At 40.8% G+C, this 24,803-nt stretch overlaps 1 protein-coding gene and 1 long non-coding RNA gene across 5 annotated transcripts in view; one reads left to right on the forward strand and one right to left on the reverse strand.

Annotated features, from left to right (window-relative positions):
* The window catches only part of DAPK1 (death associated protein kinase 1), an 85,254-nt gene extending 82,001 nt beyond the window's left edge, over window positions 1–3,253 (forward strand). The window contains exons 24-25 of one of the 2 annotated variants that reach the window (XM_041399482.1): window positions 63–251; window positions 855–3,253. In XM_041399482.1, coding sequence (XP_041255416.1) covers window positions 63–251; window positions 855–2,087 — 1,422 coding nt within the window. In that variant the 3' untranslated portion in view covers window positions 2,088–3,253. Of the gene's footprint in view, window positions 1–62 lie in introns of both variants that reach the window. The other variant, XM_041399481.1, reaches the window with a different exon arrangement.
* On the reverse strand, window positions 2,447–24,436 carry LOC121333276. Of its 3 annotated transcripts, none has more exons than XR_005952265.1 (4): window positions 24,328–24,436; window positions 11,556–11,709; window positions 4,801–5,034; window positions 2,447–3,581 (listed from the first exon to the last, which is right to left on the reverse strand). It is a non-coding gene; the product is annotated as an uncharacterized LOC121333276 (long non-coding RNA). The 3 variants fall into 3 exon arrangements; XR_005952266.1 differs by lacking the exon at window positions 24,328–24,436 and adding an exon at window positions 11,866–11,958; XR_005952264.1 differs by lacking the exon at window positions 24,328–24,436 and having other exon boundaries at window positions 11,556–11,855.
* Between the last annotated feature and the right edge of the window lie 367 nt (window positions 24,437–24,803).

Raw genomic sequence — 24,803 nt, forward strand, 5'->3', positions numbered from 1 at the left:
TCCATATAAAAAAAAAAATAGTACCACTATTCTCAAGTGGATGTTTTCTGTGCTTTTCTAAGACTTGCCCACCTATGACTCACCTATGTGAAAAAATAATCTCCACACTGCCTTCCTGGAGAAAAATTAATGGGCCCAACCAGCTGATGTCCTTGCAGCAGTTTGTGTATGATGTACAGGAACATCTTAATCCCCTAGCAAGTGAAAATGACCTACGGCATATTGCACAGCAGTTGCATAGCATAGGAGAAGTAAGTATTTTTATCTAAATTACATTTCTTTATTTGCAAGATACCGTTCTGGTAGAATATTTCTTTATGAGTTTAAGCAAATGTCCAAACTTGTTTGGTTTTTTTTTTCTCTTCCTCTTAAGACATCATAAGTAGAGAATGCTTATTACCGCTTTCTGTTATCATTATGTCTTGCGGCTTCTGTTTTGTTAAAGGAATCTCTTTGAGACAGGAACAATTCCAGTTTATTGCTATAGTTATAAGTATAAAATACCCAAAAGGATCACTATGTTATCACCTTCAATGAAGTATTCACTGCATATGAGAGATTTATATGTGTCCACTGGAAATTGAGTAGTAGGATAATAGCTTTGCATAGATAGCTTGCAGGGCATGACTAGGCTTTCCAGCTGTTGGGCTCTAGTCATCTCATTACTAGTGGGAAATAACAACAAGATCTGGTTTTTCTTCTGAGTACTTGCCATATGTTTAAACACACTGTTGTTTTTTTCCTGTGAGCAGTTTTAATCAAAATGTCGGGTCAGTCTGTTAGGATGGCCTGGAGGTGACCTATCATCTTGTATTTCACAGGATGTAAACAGTAACTTTCATATTTATAAACAGATTAACATTATGCAGAGTGAAACTGTCCAAGATGTTGTGCTTCTGGATCCTCGCTGGCTCTGTTCTAATGTCCTTGGAAAAATCTTGTCAGTGGAGAACCCAAAAGCCCTCCATCACTACAGAGGTCGGTACACCATAGAGGACATCCAGCGGCTGGTGACAGATAGTGACGTGGAAGAACTGATACAGATTTTGGATGCCATGGATATTTGTGCAAGGGACCTTAGCAGTGGAGCAATGGTGGATATTCCAGCTCTCATAAAGACTGACAATCTTCACAGGTCTTGGACAGATGAGGAGGATGAAGTGCTGATTTATGGTGGTGTTAGAATCGTTCCTGTGGAACATCTTACCCCATTTCCTTGTGGAATTTTTCATAAAGTTCAGGTGAATCTCTGCAGGTGGATTCATCAGCAGAGCACAGAGGGAGATGCTGATATACGTCTGTGGGTAAATGGATCAAAGATTATGAATCGTGGAGCTGAGCTTTTAGTGCTGCTGGTCAACCATGGGCAGGGTATAGAGGTTCAAGTTAGAGGACTGGAAACAGAGAAGATCAAGTGCTGTTTACTTCTGGATTCTGTGTGCAGCACCATTGATAATTTAATAGCAACTACCTTACCAGGTCTTCTGACTGGGAAATATTACCTTAGTCCTCAGCAGCTGAGGGAACATCATGAACCAGTAATGGTCTACCAGCCTAGAGACTTTTTCCGTGCACAGAGTCAAAAGGAGACATCACTAACTAACACTATGGGGGGATATAAAGAGAGCTTTAGCAGTATACTGTGTTTTGGGTGTCTTGATGTTTACTCCCAGGGAAGCCTAGGAATGGATATTCATGTTTCTGATCTGAATCTACTTACCAGGAGAAAACTAAGTCGACTTTTGGATCCACCTGATCCAATGGGCAAAGACTGGTGCCTTCTTGCCATGAACCTGGGCCTCCCTGATCTTGTTGCAAAATACAATACAAATAATGGAACACAAAATTACTTTCTCTCAAGCCCAGTTCATGCCCTTCTGCAGGAATGGAGTAATGCACCTGACAGCACTGTAGGCATACTAATGTCTAAGCTGAGGGAATTAGGTCGCAGAGATGCAGCAGATTTCTTACTGAAGGCATCTTCAGTATTCAAAATTAATTTAGATCCTAATGGTCAAGAGGCTTATGCCTCCAGTTGCAACAGTGGCACATCTTATAACTCAATTAGTTCTGTAGTGTCACGGTAAGAGGAGGTATTTTGCATGGATATCCTTTCAAGGTGCAGAAAGGATAAAAGATGCAGTATAAAAGTTACAGTGCATACTAATTTATGAGCTTTTGCATCAGAGGATCCTTCTCTGGCACCACCTTTTTTGTGCATAAACTTTCTACTCCTAACTGTGAGTTGTTGCTCTTTATTAAAAAGACTGGTGTACTTCTGGTGGTTTAAAACTATTTCTGATTGAGAATGTGCTGCTTAATACTGCCATTTCAACTGGAAAGTCTTAACTTTTGGATTACGTACTGCAACTGTTTTATATAATTCTCCCCATAAAAGGTAGGGGGAGAGGAATAGCACATAGTACCTTATGTGTCTGTTTCTTACATTCTTTTTTTTTTTTTCCTTTTCACTGTGTCCTCTGCTTAACTTCTTTTTATATTTGTAAGGAGAGAAATCCACCATTTGTGGTCAATCTGACCAAACTTAAGTGCATCATTTTTAGCTGAAAAAGTGAGTGCCTTTTGCAGGAGGGAGGGTGCAGTTGATTTGAATGACCCTGCTGGAGTTACAAGAACATGCTACCTCTGTTTCACTTAAATTGTCTGCATGCTTATCATTGCAAGTGGTGCTTGCCTGTTAATTTTTCCTGCACTTCCAAGTCATTGGTGATGACTCACGCAGAGCATTCTTGTGCCAGTACTATAGGTATAGGTGTGATACCTAATCAATTTCAATTACAGTCAAATCATAATGTGAAATCTCTTAAACTTGCCAATTATCATGCTTTGTTATTTCCATGCACCTCAGGTAAAAGTTCTTTTCATTATAATAGAGTTCAAAAAATACGCGTGTTGGATACTGCAGAATAATATTGTCTAGCTGTCAGTTGTAATTTGTGTAACAAAGGTTTTCTATTATTAGATCCTGCATTACTTACTTCCTGTACTTGAACACTTTGATGGGGATAAAAAAAAAAAAAAAGGAAGCAAGGTTCCTTGCAGTGATAACTTTTAAAGTGATATGAGGGAATATAATCCATTCTCTATTCTTAAAAGCATGTAATTTTCATGGTGCGATATGTGTTTGTTTATATATATTGTATGTATATATATTAAGACTATTTTTTCCTTAATCTTACATTGTAGTAAATTTTAAAGGATTTTTTCTACAAATAAACTGTTGCTTGTTGCATCCTTGTTGATCACATTCTGTTGCTGAAGGGAATCAAAACTTCTTTTCTTTACAGTCATAATAGAGGACAGGCAATGCCTGCCTTCTGAAGGTCTTGGAGCTTCCTGTTTGACTTCAGGAGAATTTCTTAGTATGCTGCAGGGAATATTTATGGGGTTTTTTTTAATTGCAGAGGTGGTCCCAGTACAGCAGAAGAATCTGCATTCATTTTAACAAATGGCAAGCCAAAGTAGTTTGCTACATAGCTTTTCCTTTGTGGTTTTTTCATAATGGAAGCCAAAACAGCAAATGTGAGTCTGTCATCAGCAATTCTCCAAATAATGCTGTGCTGCAGAGAGAGAGGACACTGCATTAGAACTTGAGCTGCAATAATTGTCCTTTACCTTAAATATCCCCTAATCACACAAGGGACTCTGCTGGTGCTGCTTATTTAAAATCTCAGCATTACTCCCTGATAGCTGCACAGTCTTGATATGGCACACTCTGCAGGCAGCTTTGCATAATACCTCTGCTCTATGTATGCTGCAAAGGATTTAAGCAAGATCTCAACATGCTAGTTGCTGTTTCCCCTTGCCTTTCTTTGCCTATTTTACCCTTGCTTAATTAAATCCTTCCCCAGGTCCCATCTATTGCTGGGCTCCATAGTTAACCATTTTAAGGTCTAGTCCTCAATAAGAAGGATGGTTTAGGAGCAGTCCTACCCTGAGCTGTCAGTGTTTTGATATTCTGCTCCTGACAAACTGCATTCAGCATCTCCCACCGCTGCTCTAAGTGGCCCACTGCAGGGCCCAGCTCTATGCAGCCTGTATTTACCTCTGTCAATTAATGGCCACTACCATATTTCAGCTTCCAGCTGCGGACATATTTAGTACTTCTGTCAGATTCTGGTAAGTGGAGGGGTCTTTCTTGTGTCATAAAACTTCCTGGGTTTCTACTAGAAAAGGTTTCCTCACCTGCCCACCTCCCCAGATGCTTTATGCACACTTGATATGTGTGGTCACTTACAAACACCTTTTACTTTCTTTTTGTTTTTCCCTTCCCAACAGCATGTTTCTCACAGTTCCTTGCTTCCATGTACTGTAAAATACAGACCTGGCAGTATAAATTACTTAGTGGACTCTATGATGAGCCTTTGGCTAGCAGTCACAGTCTATTGCATCATTTACAGTTTTCATGGTAATAGGCTCAGGAAAGTGAATCAGAGTCACAGGATAGCTTGGATTCCTTTCTTATAAATCCTGTGCTACTGATTAAAAAAATTTAAAAATTGTTTCCTATATGACAATTTGGGGATTAAAAAAAGGCTAGCCAAATGTTACAAGTGAGCATCCCTTCCGTTGCTTCACTTTTGTTAATTATTTCATTTTGTGAATGTGACTAGGAGCAAAGCTTCATTCTACAGTTTTTACAACTGGGTTTAAAAGATGCAGAGATCCTGCCCTGACTCACTCCAGAAATGGAGAAAATGCAGGTCTTTGCAAAGTCAAGAGAGTTTAGTCATAAATGTACAGAATGTATAGTACCTGCAAGGAACATGATGAGCTTACCTCCTGACAGTGAAATAACTGAAACTGGAAGCTGATCTTACAGCTTCAGAGAAGAGCTGCTGAAACATAATCTTGGGAATAAACCAATGAACGACAATTTTCATTTTGTCTTCAAAATCCATAATACAGACAAACTCTGAAGTTTGCTGCTCAAGGCCAAGATGCATTACAGATTATCTTGCAGTTTAGAGAAGTATTCTTCTGGCACCCAGACTCAAATCTTGAAGAAATTTTCTGAAGAAGATAAGGAAGAAGCAAACACTTTAGTGCAGGCCATTTTTCCAATAATTCTCCCCAGCATGCAGCAGCATGCATCAAATAAATGAAGTGCTTCATATGACTATTTTTATTGGGTGTTATTGGTTGTACTATTTTTGGAAATTTTGTTGTTGACCTAGTTGAACCCTGTTGAGTTTAGAAAGCCACAAGAGATCAGTGGTTACAGGGAAATGATTTTAAGGTAGGCCAAGGGCATCCAGAGACAGCCTCAGGTGGAGGTGGATATATATGATTTTTTCTCACCTTGAAAGGATGAGGAGACAAGGGCAAGATGCAGAGAGTCACAGGTTTTAGGACCTTTGGGATTCAAGTGATTGAAAAAATTATGAAACTACAAGAGCTTAGAAACTCCCAAATGTCACGTGCTTGACAGAGCGAGGAGATTTAGAAAGGAGCCAGTTTCCTAAATGGTCAGGCCTTATAGAGAGCAACAGTGGAGTTTTTAGGGCTGGCTGTGCTGGAGCCAGTTCCATGTCCTAAACCTCTGTTGGCTGTGTTCCTCCCTCAAAGGAGAAATTACCTCCCTAATTCATTGAAACCTTTTTATTGCAGAGATGCTGCGTTACAGCATTATTGTTTAAAACAGGTGCCTCAATTGAATTGCATCACTATTTCAACTTTGACAATGAAATGGAGAAGTAATGCCTGAATTGTAACTCCAAAGAAAGTAAAGGAAGCATGCTGTTGGCTAAGTCAGGGGAGATGGAGCATTGCAGTATCTTTGAAGCTAGCCTAGAAGCACTCTGCACGATATTGAAATTTATTTGTTTGATTTTTCATTTGTTAAACTCAGTCCACTGTGTCAAAAAAAAAAAAAAAACTCACTCACATTTCTTTTCAGGCATTGTCTGACTCAGAAGACAAGGCAGTGGGTGGAAAAGAGAAAGAAAATTGGTTTCCAACAATGCCTAAGGCTTCCAAAAGGGTTATAGCCAAGCCACTCAGACATTGCAAGTAGAAGTACTTGTTCTTCAAAAGTCAGATGAGCAGTATATAGAAGGGAACTGATGGTATTACTCTGTATGGCTACACCATTTATCATAACAAGCTTTACAGGAGCTGTGGGATCAGCAGCTATGCTGCCTCAAAGCCAGCTAAGGATCTCAGTGGATCTGATTCAGTTTTGCATTAACCAAACTGACCCAGCATTTCTGCACCAGCCAGACTACTTTGGGTGAGATCCAAATCCAACACATGCATCTTTAAAAATCATTTTTTAGAAAGCAATTTTGTTGCTGAGTCAGTTGGATGTAGCTTAAAATTCACTGGCCTGCCCTGAGACAAGACAAACCTGGACCACCTTGCCCAAACTCTGGCTCCTGCTGTCACCAAGCCTAGGACACCAATATGCATATGCTAGGCAGAGAGGAAGACAGAAAAATTTAGGGCAGGGTGACGAGGGGATCTCAAACAGGAATGACTGCTTGGACGTGCTGCATCTGACATGGGTTTCTTGGCAAAGAGATGCCAACAGCCTGAGCCCACACATACTCCTCCTGCAGAAATGTAGCACCTGCTGCAATGGTCTAGGCATATCCGGTGGCTCTGTGTCCTGGCTCATGAATACGCACTCTGTTGTATCTGCACAGGATTCAGAATGCAGCTTGGTGAGATATGTTCCCTATGGATTCAGGCACAGTCACAGCTGATATACCTGGAGACTATATGTGGACTGGAAGTATATGTGTTATCTGGAAGTTAACTGGAAGTATGTGTTAATATCTGGACTATATGTGTTGGAAGTATAGTCAGGATGCTTCTGCTTCACCTCATCAGTTGAAGCTGGAGGGCTGGGGGAGAGGGTTGGAATCTGCATGAGTAAGGACTGAGTGAGACACCAGCATGTGGTGCACAGGGAGGGGAGGATGAAGTTGTACTTTTCAAAACTGCTGTCAGAGAAACGTGGGAGAGAGGAGAAGGCTCTTGCATTAGCAGGGTTAGATTGCTGATGTTAAAAGACAGCATGTGTATGACTCTTTGAGTCATCCTCTGCTTCACTTTTTGAGCTGTTCATTACATTGCAAAATCAACTTTTTAGCCTGGCCACAAAGAAGTACAGTTTGATTAGTCCATTTCCCATGAAGGATTAATCATCTTCACTTTCAGACCCCCTACAAAGGACTGCTTACAAGTCAAAACAGATGTAGCAATCAGCTAAGTAAAAGAAGCGCAGAGAGAAGATTAGCAATGAATCCCGCCATCACTAAATTTACCTACACAGCTCTTTAACTTTGTGCCATTTTTGCATCTTTCTATTGGCTGCAAATGTGAGAAAAAAAGTACTCTGCAGAGTGCTGTGTGCAATCAATTACTGCTAAGCCAAAATTTTCATTACTGGAAAAACAACAGGTACAAGTCTGAAATTTTGTGCCAAAGGCAATGTGTCAGTGCATATGAGAATCTGTGTAGGTCCAGACAAGTTGTAGGACAGAGACATATCCTATTCTCCTAAGCTATAGTATGGATTATTTCATCATTCCTAAGGTATGTATCTGCAGAAGCAGGAAAGACATCTCTTTAGAAGTGTTTCCCAATAACACCTGATAGCTAGGATTAGACTCGGATTTGGTTATACTTAAGAGATTAACAACCACCCTCTACTACAACTAGAACACTTCAAATAAAAATTTTCTACAGACCCCTGGGGATTGTATTGGCAGCTAGAGAATGTTGTAACAATTACCCTGAAAAACATGGAAGAAGGTGAGTCACCATAACCAAATTACCATCAGATAGGATGGGCTAAATTTCCTCAGTTGCTCACAGTCAGAAGGAATATCACTTGCAGCTGCTAGACCTGGTAGTCAGGTACCAGTACAGGTTTTAGAGGAAGCTTAAGGCATCATCTGCAGTATCAATCTGCTTATAGAGACTCAGAAAGGAGCTGCATGAATGTTTATACTGATGGATTAGCACAGTTTCCATGTAGGCTTCAAGAACTGAATCAAAGCAAAAAGCTTGCAAGTGCTAATGTGAAGAGGAAGATTTCCAAGCCTTTTTATCCCAGGTAATAACACCTACCTGAGTGTAAATCACTTATTGTTGCCATCCCAGGAAAATGCAGAAAGGAACCTATCCAGGTGCCAATCTGGGTCTACAGGACAGATATGAATAGATGAATGCAAAGCTACCGTGTGACCTCCCACTTGCCATTCATTCTCCAAGACATACTGTTGGTTTGTACTTAGCAAAACAGAGAGAATATTTTTCATCAGAAGGTGAAGGAGAGTTACAGGAAGAACAACCTCCTCAGCTGTGACTTAGCACCATGCAGTTGTCCTGTTTCTTACTATCATGGCTAGGAAAGCTCTACAGAACTCCCACAGTCACCAAAGAAAAGCATGCCAGAGAGAAATTCTGCTTTTTTTTATACATTCATCTTCAGTGAGGATGTTGAGTTATTTAAACATTGAGTCTTCCCTGCTAGCATAGTATTTTCACAATTCCCTTATCAGAGCCACCTTTCTGCTTTAAATTGCTCACTGCAGGAAAGAGTGCTTCATCACTCATGTGAAACACTGTCTGTGGCACCAGGTGAGCCAGGCATTGCATAGAAGGAGATCACAGGTCAAAGCAAATGCATTGGGTGCTTCTTAGATACACAAGATGGTCCTAAGGGCCTCTTTCTTCTATCAGTTCAACCATGTGCCCAGCTCCAGCAAAATTCACCTGCACAGTGTGAATGTGATCCCTGAATTTCCCATAGATATACCTGTAAATACCAAAATATAGCATCTGGTGAGGAGAACAGAGGTGCAACTGTTTTATGTTTTTCTTTCTTTCTTTATGATTTATTGGGTGCTAGATTTAAAGCATCTTTCACATTGCACCACTGAGCTCAGGAGCAGCCTTCATAATCACAAAGGGGTCTCACTAAACTCAAGTTTGATGTTCGTGTGTAGTGGCAATACTGCATCAAGCACTAAGGGGAACATTCCTTCCTCTTTCAGAGTTCATTGGACTACACCTTTTTATTTCCAGAAGTGAAGCCAACATATATAAAAACTGCTGGAAAACCCTTGTTTTCAGCAAATATTTATCATCATCATCTCTGATGCACATTGTTTTTAGTGTGTTTCAATGAAATCTCTAAAAGAAAAGTTTTCTCCAATAGAAAAACATAATCTTTGGCAGAAATTGTCCATAATCTCCTAAAAGAGACTTTTCTGCCAACTGTTACTTTGACTGGTAAGTGAAGTAACATGCAAATTGTTTCTGTTGTTAGAAAACCTAGTTTCAAAATCTGGTATCAAAACACTCCTGCAATCCACTATCAATCTGAAGCCACAACTCTTTGTTACACATCTACATAGCGATACCCCAGTGGAGTCATGAGTTCAGTGTGCCTTTGCATAACAGACAGAAGTTATGGTGGTTTAACACCAGCAGGAAATTAAACCCAAATAAACCACTGCCCTTACCCCAAAAGGTTCCAGTAAGGGAGGGACAAAGGCAGAGGCTATGGGCTGAGATAACAATTTCCTGCAAAAGACAATGGAGTAAGAAACAGGCAATAACAACAAAATGAATACCAAAAGTATGCCAAGAGAGAAAGTGTTTTACATACAGAAATGTATTCACCCTCAGGAATGCAAACAAGATAGCAGATGCTCCCCGAAGGTCACACCCACATGGCTCCCCAGACAAAGGCACTATGGCAACCTTCCCATGCCCTGCACCAGTCCAGAACAAGGGCTAAGAGAAGGGGGGGCTCCCGCAGACAGTGCTTCCCAACAGCTTCCCAATGGAGAGGGGGAGGCAAAATTGCACCTTTCTACTGGGGCAGCTGGGTTTTCCTGCCAAAGCCATGCTTTCAGGCATGATGTGGGAGGTGTGGAAGAACAACCTGGTGAGGCCTGCTGCAGCACTCAGCCCCACCTCTCCCTGCCACCAGCAGAGCCTGAAGGAAGACCACCTAAGAGGAATTTAGAGCCTTGCATACACACATACACAGCAGGCATGAAGACTGTTATGCCACTGCAACCTTATTATTAACATCCACCCAGCCCAGAGCCACATTTTGCATGAGCTAAAGCCAATTTCCATTTGTAGCTTGGAGAAACTGATCTGCAGACCTAATCTCAGCCAACTCAAGGGTTTACATTTCTATGCCAGTGCTGAGGTTAACCTCAAAAAGTAAAGCGTGCAAACAATGACAATTTTGGGAAGCAGATCAGTTGCAAATACAGTAATTTTAGTTGTAACAAGAAGCTGTTTGTATCCTCTTTCTCCAATTTCCAGTTTTAAAACTTATCTGCCAGGTGAATTAATTTGTCTTTTTCAAATCTAGGAAACATAATGAAGTATGGAAATCTTGTAGTGCAAGTGATTTTGGCTATATTGTGAAACAAGACAATTAAGAAGTTGGGCTGGAATTGCTCATTGAAAATATTGTCCAAGAGCACAGTCTTCCATGCCAAGAGAGTCTGATTTCTGCCTCCTCTGCTTGGTACAAGTGTTTCCTCTGTGTGCCCAGCAGAAGACTCTCTACTGTGGACCAGAGGGAGGTTCCCAGCATTTAAAAATCCCAGCTGGAGACACATGGTGTCACATTTGTAATTCCGACAAGGTCTTTATTAGCACTGCCAACAACGGGGATTTTTTGAGTGTTCTGTTGCCATCAGGGGGGGTGTGGTGCAAGGTTATTAAACTGCCTCTGCCACTTAGTTTTCATCTGACACATGCTTAATTGTGAGGATGTCCTTCCTCTTATTAGTGTTTGAATCAGTCCCACTGTTGATGAGAAGTGTTGTCCAAATCATGTTTTACAGTAAAAAGTATTTAAAGCCACTGCCACAGTATTATGGCAGAGGGAAGTTCAGATGACATTGTGTCCTCACATTTCCCAGCATCAGCCAGGAACAGCACCGTCTTATTCCTGATGGGCAGAGATGCAGTAGTTGACATGACAAAGGGACTGGCCTGGATGCCCCTATGGGGAGAGGAGGGCTGCAGTGTAACCCATAAGTAAGAGAGACTTTATTCAATATTCTCTGTCATTTCCTGCTATTTCTGTTAATTATTTGGAAGGAAACTGGTGTTGCAGGTAGAATGGGAATGTGAAGAAGAAGGAGATGTGTGAATTATGTGGCTTCTCAACCTCGTTGAATGCTCGGGAATATTATGTACTAGTAGCTGTTGATCAAAGGTGCAGTGTTCAGATGCTAAGGACTGAAATCAGAGTCTAGGGTCAAAAAAAGGTTCATTTTCTTGCATAAGGAACAAATTTCACAAGCTGTGTAGCTTTGCTATATCATAAATTGTTCTAGTCCTTCCTTCCAGCTTTTAATACATCAGGGCATCGAATTACAGTGACAGTTTCAAAACTTGGAAGCCAGATGTGCTTCTCCTAATCTCTGCTCCCTGAAGACTACCTGTGATTACTAACTCCAACAAGCCAAGTAAATAAAACGCTTTGAGGAATGGGAACGGAATAATTAAGTGTTGAAATAATCAGACTAGAAAACAGCACTCACCTTTGGAAAACATCTCCACTGTTTTCTGCAGAGGGCAGAGACAGCTTTAAATGGCAGCTGGAGGCAATGACAAGTCCTCTTCATTACTCCCCATGATGCAGAGTCTTGGAAAAGGGAGGCCCTTGTTCATCCGCAGTCCGGGTAAACAAGGCACCTGGAAAGTAAGATAAGCCACACTTTCTAAAGCCAGTCCATGTTCTGGTATGGTTTCCTGGAGAGCCCTGTACATCCAGTTCTGAGAGTCCCTTTAGACTGTTTTGTAAGAGGGAGTCTAATTCTTCCAGCTTACTAAGTGCTGTGTTCAGCTTACCTAAGCTGTCTTGTAAATGTGTAGCTAGTGTGAAACAGTAAACAAAACTAAGCATGCAGCAGCTAACATAACTCCACATTTGGAGCAGAGAACAGCAGGTGCTCTTCTGGATGATAGCCACAGTTCAAAGCCTTAGTCCATGTGTTTTGATCAGGAGACTGCTGGCAACTGATCAACAAATGTGACCAAGGCTGACGTCACCTGTTTGTTGTTGGTGTGTGAAAGTGCATGTGTGTTTATAACTGGAGTCAGGACAGATGACAGCAGCTAGGTACGCTGTTGCAGCAACTTCTGTGTTTCTCACATTTTGCTTTTTTCTACTTTTTAGTTTTACTTACGTCCAGAATGTTTGGGCAAAAATGGAGAGAGAGTAATAGAGAGTTTATATAGGATGTGTATATGTAAGGCTAGGCGTATTAGATACTGGTTGGTGTGAATCTCTGCCTGTGACAGAAGAGATTTTAACCAGGTTCTGCCATAAGTCAGCACTCTAGTCCCAACACTGTAAATTTTGATCGTCAATTTTTCCTGGGTTTCTTAAATTAATCTAATGCTGTGTTGCACCAGAAGGGCAAGACCTGTCCTATCCACCCTTGCTTTGCAGTCTTTTAGGTCCACACTAATACCTGGGATGCTCAGCCAGTTCAGCTCACTCATCCATCAGGAGGAAGCTTTGAGGGCATTGTCTGCAGGCCAATGAGCTTGCTGCTACAGCTTAGATCAGAAATGAGAATTGACAGAAGAGGGAAGTCCAGAATGTCTTTTTTTCAGAATTAATCCTTGTTCAAATCAGCCTGAACTGCTTGGTAAACCACACCCATAAATACTTTCAAACTATGCAAAGGTTTAACTTCAGTATTTGTTTTAGCTAGAAGTATTTCCATAAGCTCTGGTTAAACTGTCTAGATGCAAGTAGCTCTTGGCAGAATAAAAAATGTTCCTCTACCCACTTCCAGGGAAACAGCAGCTATCCCAAATCCAGAAACACTAGCAGATGTGAGCTGGGAAAGCCTGTACCTGGAGAATGTTCAACCTCCTGGGCAAGCCCTGAGTACCCCTGGAGAGGACAGCACCACAAAAGCAGCACTATGGGACTGACCTCTCCTGACTCGCGGCACTCTCTTCAGTACCAGGTTACTCCTGTTAGAAAATGGAGAGTGACACCCACAGCTCTTTCCTTCTTTGCTCAAGCACCTGGGTACAGCTAATTCTGGTCTATTTGGTGATGAAGGCAGGGTTAGTACTGAAGAAAGGAAAAGGAAGTTTTCTGTGCTCTTGCCTTGCGCCACAGGATTCCTGTGCTGAAGTCACAGAGTCCTTCCTCGACCCTGCTCTCTTGTGGTGTGCTGACAGTCCTGCCCTGCCTGCAAGGGCTGGGCTGCAACTCAGCTGAGGGAATGTTTCTGAAACTAGTTCAAGTCTCAGTGCTGCAGAAGCTCTTGAGCTTTCAAATGACCATGACTTTTGCTAAGCTCTTTAGAGCTGTATAGGCTATGCAGGTCCTGCAGCACTTTCACAGGTGCAGGACCTGTGCAGATTTGAGCCATTACCACCTCACCTCAACAGGGCCTAGACTTTACAGGCTGCAACAAAGCAAGCACTGGCAGGAGAGAGGCTAGATGGAGGTGTGGATGAAAAGGTACAGAACATGAAGAAGAAATGCGGTACTACTCACTATTAAATGTTTTTAAGCAAAACTCATCTGTGTGTCATCTGCCCCCTTTCATCTTTTTCATTATATCCATCAGATATCTTTAGTCTATTGGCTTTTGGATTGATTGCTTTCAGTCTGAAAAGAAAGGGGAAAAAACACATAGGCAGCAGCTGATGCAAATGTTGCTTCCTAAACCAATATAATGAGCAAGTTTAATTTTAAATTCAAAGTACTGTTACAAAGCAAGACTCAATGTTCCATTTATTGCACACCCAATACCACTAGTGGTTTCAACACCTGAGTCTACATCATTCTGTCTGGGTTCAATTATCCATAAAAAAAATAAGCCAACAAATCATGCTAGTTCTGTCAGTGGGTCAGAAAGCATTTTCCTGTATTTGAACAAACCCTGATGAATTTAAGGGATATTCTGTGATCCTGCTTCTGAAGAACAGTCTTCATTTAATCTGTTCACTCTTCGCCCTCAAAGCAGCGGGGTTTGCCATACTGAGGCTGGCACATGGCTCCAGGTGTCTGCAGGGGCCATGCTCCAGGACCAGCCTTCCAAGAAAGTCACCACGCTGACAGCTAGAGCAGAGGTCATCTTGGACCCTGACACCAGGTCAAGTGTGACCAAGAATTAAGACATTGCTTTTGGATGGTGGGTTTTCTAGGTATTGCAGCTGGATATCAGACTATGGACAGTACCACAGCTAAACTGTTTCTGCAGATTAGCATGAACTTATTCTCTGAGTGGCTCACATTTTCTTACTAAAGAATTTACAGCACCTCTCTTCTCACAATATGACCCTGCTTGCTGGGAAGCAGGCAACTTTTTGTAACAGTATCAGCTGCAGACTTACCAATGATGCATCCTCCTCACATTTCTCCCTGCCCTCAGATGTTTTCTGCACTGTGGGGAAGATATGCAGATTGGGAAAATGACACTTCATGTGAATGGAAGATGGTATTCATTTTTACAACTTCCAGAGTCTTTGTGTCTCTAAATCACGTGTTATAAAAACAGGAGTACAGACAGCTATTTTGAATTGTATTAACATGCATGTTTTGTCTTTTATTTACTTTTGTTTACATTAATTTATTGCAGCTTTGGAAATCTGAATTTGTGAATTATTTCCTCTTCACATATAAAGCAAATGTACAGACGCATCAAAACAAATAAGTAGAAAGGACTGGGCTGTGCTGTGGGGAAAAGCTGTCCAGTTCACAGCAGGCAAAGGATCTGTCATTGCTTCAGATGTAGATAACAGCAGCCTTTCGGCCCACTTCCAAAATGCAGAGGTAGAACATTTACCTCTCCAGCAATTAAAAAAATACACTAGCTAGGATATGAGATACATTTGCAATGACTTAACAGACATAAACATGAAATGGAAATGAAAAGAAACAAGAATTGTTCAGGATAAAGAAAGATGGGGTCAACTGAAGAGGCGTTTAAAAGATGGTTTATTGCAAAATAAGTCTCATGGAATAATCACATTAGAAGCCACACATTAGATGCCTTGTATCAGACACCGTTATAATTCTAGTAACAATGTCTTTCATAAATTTCTTATTCTAAACTTCCACATCTTCATAAGCAATTTCTAATTGCTGTTTTACATGATTTGCTACAATGCATCTTTTTCTATCCAATCATATGACTCTACAGAAACTTATTGCTGTATCTTCTACTTTTTATCAACTCTACAAGTTCTATTGTGAAACTTTAATTGTATTCTACTATCTTGCTTAGCATATTTGTTCACTTATATGAGGCCTACATCTACTTGCTTAAAACATATTTCTGCTTAAACAACAAATCTTTATTCTTATTTCATGTCTGTTTCACTAGTCTATTCTAAACCTTCAAGCCTTCTTCAAGGTCTAAAGTCAAACACTGTATCTATGTCTATCTCTGAGCTTGTATGCTCAAGGCCTTGGAAGCTTTCTGTGCCTTCATTTCTCACAGAGACTTCATTCAAGTGAAAAAGAAGAGACAGGTGAGAAGGCAAAATGTAAGCAAGCAGGTTTGTCACGTAAGCAATTCTTCCAGGATCTAGATTAGTAATTTTTCTGTTTTAAAAACTGGGGGTTTTTTCTTTTCTTTTTTTTTTTTTTTTTTTTTTTTTTTTTTTTTTTTTTTTCTTGCTTAAATGTTTATGGGTGTTTTCTTTAAACTGTTCAAAACTGCTTCAATAGTTGAGTACAGGGAAAAACTAAGAGAACATGGTTGGGCAGAGGAGTCGCCCAACTAGCCTGTGTGAAGATACTTCCCTGCACAAGTACTTTAGGTAGGAAAAACCCACTAAGTACCTTTGAGGAATAAACTGAGAAGTCCAAATGTTGAAGATTTTGTTGGAAGCAAAGATCTTCTTGGAGAAAGTAATCTGTAGACATCCTCTTTTCTGGTCTCATTTTCCCCTGCTAAGACAGCAAGTAAGCCAGGCTTTTTCACTAGTTAGGTATTTATCAGTATTATTAGGGCAGGAGAGGGAGAACAGTCTCATATTCTGAAGCTCAGTTTCTGTAAAGAAACAGGAACCTGATTGATTTACTCAGAAGACTTGTTTTTGCAGTATAAAAACATGCAGCTCCTACTAGTATCCACTGGAATTTGACAACTTTCTAAAACCTGCCTTTTGACAGCATCAATAACCAGGCATACAAAGCACCTCTGATGTAGCAGTTCCTGGTTGTAGCAGTTTGTTTACCCAGTAGCACTGAGAGAATAACATGCCCATATCTCTCTGTAAGGAGGCTTCCAGGAGCTGCCTCCAGCTTGCAGACACAGGCACTGTTGCTGGCTCTTTAGCACAGACACAGGTTCAGTCTTGTCATCAATGAGGAGGGGGAGGCAGTATAAGGGACTTTAGAGAGCATCCTCAAAGGACTCTAATGTGGTATATGCCAGCTAAGGGTTTCATGTAATAGCAATTGTCACATGAAAGAGAAGGGACTGCAAGTGAATACAGTGATGGGCAACTGTGCAAACCCCAGCCTGTTGTGAGTCAGTTACAAGTAACATGCACCTGGCAGTGCAAAGATGCTTCCAGCCAGCTCTTTACACTACTCTAAGTTAATACAGTTCCAGAGCCAAGAGCAGCTGTGATGCCTGCTTGCTCATTATTAAATGTTAGAATAGTATTTGGTGCTGGTTCTATCCTAAAAGTCATCCAGACTAGAACTGCAGGTGCTGCACTTTGGTATGAATCATAGCATAAACATTGCCACAGTCACTGCTTGTCACAAACAGGTTTATTTCAAAATGACCATTGCTAAATTCCTGCTTTGTTTGGCTGTTTTACAATTCTTCCTCAATTCCTGACAGCACACTTGCAGTTGAGAGGTGAGAGAGACAGTCTTGGTTTTGTCCCTCATCACCCTTGGAGGCACAATCTGTACAATTTACCAGTGAAAGAAGGTGAGGGCTCTCTCATATGACCATTCCATAAGATAAACAAACAAGCTGATTTCACACAGTCTTTTTTTTTTCCCCCTGCAATATAACCACAAATCTATTACATCCAATTTCCTGCAGAGCCCGTGTGCAATGCATTCTGCTAAAATAAGGGGAGGTGTCTGGTGCAGGGAGACCCTGGAGTCCGCTCCTGCGCTGATCTAAGTCCCTGCCTGGGGACACAGCATTGCACAACCATCAAACTGCATAGCATAGCTTGCCCTGACCCCATCTCCTCCCCTCTCTCACCTCCTGTCTGTCTGTACAGGGGCTTCTGGGGAGATACAAAGGGCATTGGAGCAAGAGGGACACATCTCTCATCAGACCTCAAGTCATCCCACTCTCCCTTTGCAACACCGTGCCTTCAGGCTGTCAGCTACGGTAAGAATCTGGTAAACAAGAGCACAAATCAAAAAACAACATTGTGACCTATTTAATGGGAAAAAGACTATGTCGACCCAAGCCACTGACAAAACTAGTTTCATTGCAATAGCTGCTAGCCAAGTAAGTCATGTGTGGGCACATGCATTTAAAGTCACCATGCTAGCAGGGCTCCTGCTCCACACTTTTAAACATCTCTGCCAAGGCTTGGTTGGATAAGAATGCATCTAGGCACATGCTGCTTCTGCAGCAGCAAGAAGATTCTGAGAGTTGTTTCTCAAAGGGAAGCATAATGCCTTTTTTGATCAAGCATTCTAGATACCCTATCTGTCCATGTAAGTGGTGTGTGGATGTACCCTATGAGCAGGCTCCATACCAAACACAGTACAGAGGACAGTGCTCTCCACTCCCATCTTCTGCTGCGTGCTTTCAGTTACCTCCTCCATGCAGATAGAGAGCTGGGTAACAACATGAGAAGAAGGAAAGGAAAGGAAAGGAAAGAAAATGTTTGCAGGGATATTTACAGAACTGGGGATGGCTTTTGAGTCAAAAAGAAGGGGGACAGACAACAAACCAAACCAAATCTATTCCAGTCTGAGGAAGCTCCAAAGAAATCAAATAATTGAAAATAAATCAAATTCCAGTGACAAAACTCTACAGAAACAGTAAGACAAGAAAGCGTAAAGCAAGGCTCAAAGACTAGTGAAAAAAAAAGCCATAAGAAGGTCAATGTAAAACAACAGCTTTGATCTTCTGCCCTAACCCTGCTGGCTTCCATGTACAAGTAATATGACTGCTAATCTCATCTGTGAGGGGCATAGCTTCATCAGCTCTTGCCTGAAGAAAATGTTCAGCTTGTGATGCTAATTTAAGCCCTCAGTTTGGACCCTTTGGACACTGGATATATATATATATATATATATATATATATATATATATATATATATATATATATATATATATATATATATTTGTATAGTACAGGTTGAAACAAAACACTAGTGATCCTCATACACTTCATTGCAGAAAGTAACCCTGGCAAAAACTGCTCTGTGGTCTTCACAGTAGCTTTGGGGCAGGAAGAAAATTTCTTAACAGTTCCACTTGGCCTCCATAGCATACAATTTGCTTACGCAACTCTTTGAAATTTGTTAATTTCTCAAGTCAGGTGTCAAAAAAATGCCACATTACTCTCCATTTAGTCTTCTGAGAAATACTGTCTTAAATTATACACTCTTCAAAAGACACTTTAGTTAGCATACTGCATATATGTGCCCTATAATTAGTTTTTTATTTTAGTCTTCCTGAAATTTAGTATAGTGCTGGGAAAAAAAATGATGTAGCACATTACAAGTGCATAAAAGGCTTAGTGTTATCAGCCATTCCTTGAGCAGAAAAAAATAATTCTTCCATCCCACTGCAGCAGAGAGCATAGGTATTTAGGGCTTAGTCCTGCAAACATTCAAAAGTGTGTGTGTATGTGTGTGTGTAGTTTATTCATGTGAGTGAATTGACAGAATTATATGAGACCATTTCTGTAGATAATAATACAAGGCATGGTTTTTCAGTGTCTTCAGAACATGACTGGAAGTTCCTGCCAAGTGTTGTAGAAATGCCATCTGTAGAAATGGGAAAGTCGTCTATTTCTAAAAAGTATATTGAATAATGGATTACTCAGGCAATACTCAGGCACCTTTAGTGATGATTCTTTCATCTTAACTGCTTTTCTAAGATGCTTTGTTAGGAAAAAAATTGATGTTTATTGTCATCATGGGTTTTTGCTACTGATGAGAAGCACATTGTCACATCATACTTGGCAGTAGCAGGATGCTCAGTCTTTAGTGATTTCACTTACCCCAGATTTACCTAATCAGACACAGCAAACAGAAAAGCAAAACTCATCCTGCCTTTGCCTCCTTCTTTGTCTGTAGGATGCCTGTTTGCAGTGCGAAGTCTTGAGCTCCGTAGGAGCAAGGATATTGCACTGCCCATTTACTTCAACATACTTCAGTTTCTTTACAAAAAGAAGCACACGTAGGAATTGTTCTTCTTAGCTACAACTCATCAATTCCAAGAATATATCAGACTTCAGTAATAACACAGAGGTAGCTGTGGGATCTTTTGCAAGTAAATGAGAGAGCAACTGTGGAGACAGATGTACACATGGATGGCAGAAGAAGTATTGTAAGGAACCAATGTATTTTCTGTATGTTGGGACTCACTTTTGTCTCCTGTTCATTCTTTTCTCCCTGTATCTCTTCCCATCCTGACCGAGCGAGTGAAAACTGTGCTAGATTGGAGCTATAGATGCTCAGATCAGGGAACACTGTAGTGCAGCTGCCAAGAACTGGTTTGTGGCAGCTGTGGTCTCCCTGGCTTTCCCCCAGCAGAGGCTCTGGTTTGGTTTTCTTCTCTCCTATCAAAAAGCTGCCTTCCAGGCAGGTTGGAGATTTCTCCCTTTCACACCTGACTTGTGATGGCTAATCACAAGATTCAAGATTGCGTCAAAAGATACAGTAGGAAAACAGGAAAACAGACACGTGGACGATATGGTGCCCTTGGTCTTATTTTCTCCATGGGAAAAACAAACACAAGGTACTGACGGTCTGACTAAGGGAGTGGGAGCAGGACAAGTGTGAATCTCACCATTTATTCTGCATTGCCTACCTAGCAAAACTCTTACACACTTTCAGCTCAGCCTACGTAAGGATGCACGGTAAGGCACTGTGTGCCTCACTATGATTCATGTGAAACTTGCAGATTTTCACATGAATCATGACTAGGAAGGTTGTTTGAGAAACATGAGGTAGCCCTGGTGGCTCCCAGAATCATGGGAGAGAGGAACAAAATGGAAATACGGGGAAAACAGGCAACAAGCAAGTGAATTATGCATATACACAATTGCAAGTACACAACTGAAGGTAAGAATAAAGTTGTCCAGAGACCTGAGGATAAAACTGTTCCTTTATGATATATCTCCCTTGCTTAGCATTCATAAACAGCCATCCACAGCCCTAGTATCTGCAGTTTTACTAAAAAAAACCTCACTGCACCCTGCAGCTGAATGGCTGTGAATGTACCTTTGCTCCAGTATGTGTGAACAGTATACTCTTGGATTTCTCTGCTTGAGGAAGAGAACAGCAAAAGGGCAGCCAAGACCTCACTGGGCCATGTCTGCTATTTTCACCTTCAAGCCTGTAGTGAATTCAGGATGTGACATCTGAGCTGAACTGAATTACAAGCACAGTAGATGATTTTTGTATTTTCTTTCCAGTGCTTTGCATTAAAGATGCTTCAAGCCCTTCTCAAAGAACATACTAGCAATTCACCTTAAAAAAAAAAAAAAAAAATCAGGTTTTGGATTTTATCTTCTTCCACTAAAGTTTGGGCAGTTCTGCAGCAGCACATACGCTGATTTGTCAGCACAGAAAATTTGTTTCTGCAACCAGGCTCTAGCTGGGAAAATATGTTGAAACAAATCCTGACAGCTGTGTGCAGGTCTTATAGAGACACTAGTCCTAAATTATTTTCAGGTTTGATCCCCTATCCCTCACAGGTCTTGGTTAACAAAGTATTTTTAATTAATGTTCATGGAAGAGGAAGGTGTTTAATCAATGCAAAACATTGCCTTTAGTAATGATACAACTACAGTGAGGTATTTTGTCATCTCTTTTTTATTTTGTTTTGATTATCTTCAGTCAAGATCTAGCAAAAAACACACAATGTGCATTAACACAATATCTAGGGTGGCTGCTGACCTCTGCTTTCCTCAAAGGATAGTGATAAGGTAAGGCTAACACTTAATGAAATCAAATTTGACAGAGTGAATTGTCTTGGTGATAAAGCTTGAGTACAGGGGAGGAAGAGCTTATTTTTGCTATTTTTATTTTGAAGAATTTGAGGCATAAAAGAACACTATAAAGGACTATGAACTGACTTAATGGGTGGAAGAGTCAGGGGAAACATTAGAAAATCCCATATATTCTGTTTAAGCCAACTATCAGTCACTTCTAGCAACTCTGTCCTTTGTCTTCATTTTCACTCTGCATCAGGAACTGTCAGCACACAACCTTAGTCACCTGAGGGATGATTAAGAGAAAGACCACTGGCGGCAGGGGAGCTCAGGGTTGAGGAGATGGACTTCTACCTCACTGAGGTTACCTCAGGAGGAGCAAACAACATCAGTGGCACTGGGTTTGTACAGGATCATCAGACAGGCACAACATTTGCCTCGAGTCCAGGTGAAAAGGGCATGTTACAGCCAGAGCTAAAACACGCAGACATATCCATGCTAGACATCCTGGTATCATTTAAAAATATGTTCATATTGATTCTAGTTTGAAAGCTAACATGAAAATCCAGACAGTTGTCTGAGTCAGAGTTTTCTAAACTATTTCTGAAAGACTTTTTTTGATGACTCTCTGATTTAATGTCTCCAGTCCCCTTCAGACAAACAAGGCAACTGAAGACTTGCATACTGGGCAATAGGCAATGTAGTTCTTAAATGCAGCCAAATACAGGAAGAAGTGTAGGCTTGTCCCAGCTGGATTTTGTCACTTCTGCTTGGCTTTTCTTTCAGTGAGAAGTAAAGAAGGGAAAATAGCTTTCTGTATGGTATTAGAAATCTTACTAGAAAACTCACTGAGTCTCGTCCAGTGTTTGATTAGAGAATACTGTTGTTTTAGTTTTAAATACTGCTCCAAGGGGAGACATTTTTAGTAATATTATGATGGAGCATTTTAATTTATTATAGAAAACTAAATACAGAATATCAGTGAAGTATATTTTTCCATTAATAATTGACCCTGCTTTCTAGGAATTTTAATTTTTAATCTGTGAATGGTTTAGGACAGTACAAACTCAGTCTATTGAACAACAGATGAAATAATGTGTGTGATCTCATATTTGAATTCTGGATATAATTTTTCATGAAACCCAGGAAGAGAATAGCTGTGCCAGTATGCAGTCATTCTTGGGTGCCCTTGCCTTGTTACAATGTAAAAGTATTTAGAGTGAAGTCTAGCTGCGCTAATGTAGTAGTACTGCCTGGAAAAAAAAAAAAAAAAGAATTAAAAAAATTTTTTTTTTAAAATTTACATTAATTTACACTTAATATTTACATTCATTGCCACTGTACATATAGTCAAAATGGCCACAAAATAAGGTGTTTTAGGTAAACTCTAGACTGCCAGTATGTTGATTCTTTTGTATATTTCTTCACTTTCATTCTCCCTTCTTTCCTCTGTGTCAGTCTTCATCAGAGTATTTGGGGATTAATCCTTTGCAGGCAGTACCTGCAAATGTACCTAGTTCTAGATGCAAGTGTCAGGACTGAGGGTCTCTGAAGATTTGCACTGAAACCTGCACCAGGAAAAGCCTTTGTTAACAGACATGGTAGCTGGAGCAGACTGGCAAAACCCTTAAACACAGCCTCTATTTTGAGCAGCTATTTGTTTAGCCTAAAAACAAAGTCCTTAAAAAAAGTCAGCTGGGGGAGAGGAAACAGGCGACACTCCGTTTGGATTGCACTGTGTGCTCAAGTGTCTGCCCTTCATGCTAATTGGAGAGCTTGGGACCACTATCAGGGGGACAGAGAGCAGAAGGCAACCCAGGTACACAGCACTGGGACAGCCTCTGAACAAAGGGTTTCATCACCACCTTTCCAGCCACGGGCAAAGGCCGAATTTTTTGCATTAGATCATGGATATGGTCAGTAATGAGTTGTTTGCAGGCCAATGTGTAAAACAGCTTACTTAGCTAATATCCAAGTCTGACTTTGAGCAATAGAACTTAGCGAGGGAGGAATCTGCAGGTGGAGTACACTGTAATGTGAATAGTGAGGCTTGGCTTGAGCAGGCCCCAATATTAGGCAGTCCAGCACAGCTGTAAGCTACTGTAGGCACCATCATGACCACTCCAGGTCAGCCCACTTTTCTGGTAATGCACACACACCATGAGATAGCCTGCTACAAGAGCAGAGGAAGACTCTGGTGACAAAGATGAGAAGTGATTCTATGAATACTCCGTCAGTCACTCACTCTACTCTTATGCAAGACCATGGGCAAGGTCTAGTAAAATCCCTGTGGATGTTTCCATATGGAGCAAGAGGAAATTGCATAAGCTTATATATAGCTGCTCATGAGACAAGTTTGAGAAGCAGTATTTGACCCTCAGCTCTGCAGCTGCTGCGCTATGTATGGCCTTGTCATGGGAGCCATCAAGACACTGCTGTGATGTGAAAGAGTTTCCTAAAGTATCTTGTTTCATGCTGGCGACTAACTAAATCAGCTTCACCTCATATCCAGATGAATGTTCTCTTGCACACACTCACCTTCAGTGGCAAATGAACAACCAGTGCAGAAGTAATTTGCCTTCTGCTGTGCTGTCCTGAAGCTTGTGGCATACATTTAGGATGTCTCACGGGCTAAGGCTGACCAAAGGAGAGATTAAAAGAAATTCTGCTCTACTGATAGTGCAAAGATTCAAATGAAGAACGTCCTTGGAGCCATAAAAGTTCTACAAAAGACCTGGTGTAGTGTGCCACTGTATGCAACTGTGATTAAGAAGTTATTAAAATATTTGAAATTATAATGTAACTTTGGCAGCAATTGCCAGCATCCTGAGGATCAATGGGCTGACAATGCTTCAATTGAATCTCAGAGACTGACAAGGCAATGCACATTTCACTCATTTATATCACATGCATGTTCATATTCCCCAAACTAGGTAACCCTGGCATTTATCTTGACTGGCAGAAGTAGGAGAAGAGATGTGATGCATTACAATTTACCATGGCTAATCGTGGTATTGAAGAGCCTATAGTGATTTGTTCATAGTCATTAATTTGATTTCAATGGCCACAGCTGCACATTACTGTTTCTTCTTTCCTCAGTCTTTCTGTTTGTAAAGCAGGTGTGAGTCACCTCTGCTCTTACCTCAAAAGCACATGCAGTCATTTTGCTCTTACCTGATTTTCAGGAAAACAAACTTTAGACCTGTATTTGATTGTTTCAATAGCCTCTCTCCTCTTCTGCAAGCAGCTTTTTTTAACCTTCTCTCACATGATCTGTTAATGAAGCCCAGCCTGTAACTTTTAAGTTTAAAAATAATTCCTCACCTCACTCACAGTCTCTAACCTTATCATGGGAAATGCTTTCCAGCATGTCAGCTTGCACTTTAGACACTCCAGCTCCAAGAGACAGATTTGTCTTTCATGCTATGCAACTGTTTACAATGGTTTGCAGAAGCACAAACATCCTAATCAAACTGAAAGATTTATACTTCTCTGAACTTTACTACAGTTTCTGTCTCAAAATAGAAATGCTGGCTCATTAAACGAAAACAAAATGTGATTTCAAATATTAAATAGTATGTGGAATCCTACCCATATCTTCTCTGAAATCCATTAAAATGCTTTCACTGTGATCTGTAGAGTACTGATGG

The sequence above is a fragment of the Onychostruthus taczanowskii genome, unplaced genomic scaffold (genome assembly GCF_017590055.1).
Source record: "Onychostruthus taczanowskii isolate IOZ18803 unplaced genomic scaffold, ASM1759005v1 scaffold161, whole genome shotgun sequence".
NCBI lineage: Eukaryota > Metazoa > Chordata > Aves > Passeriformes > Passeridae > Onychostruthus > Onychostruthus taczanowskii.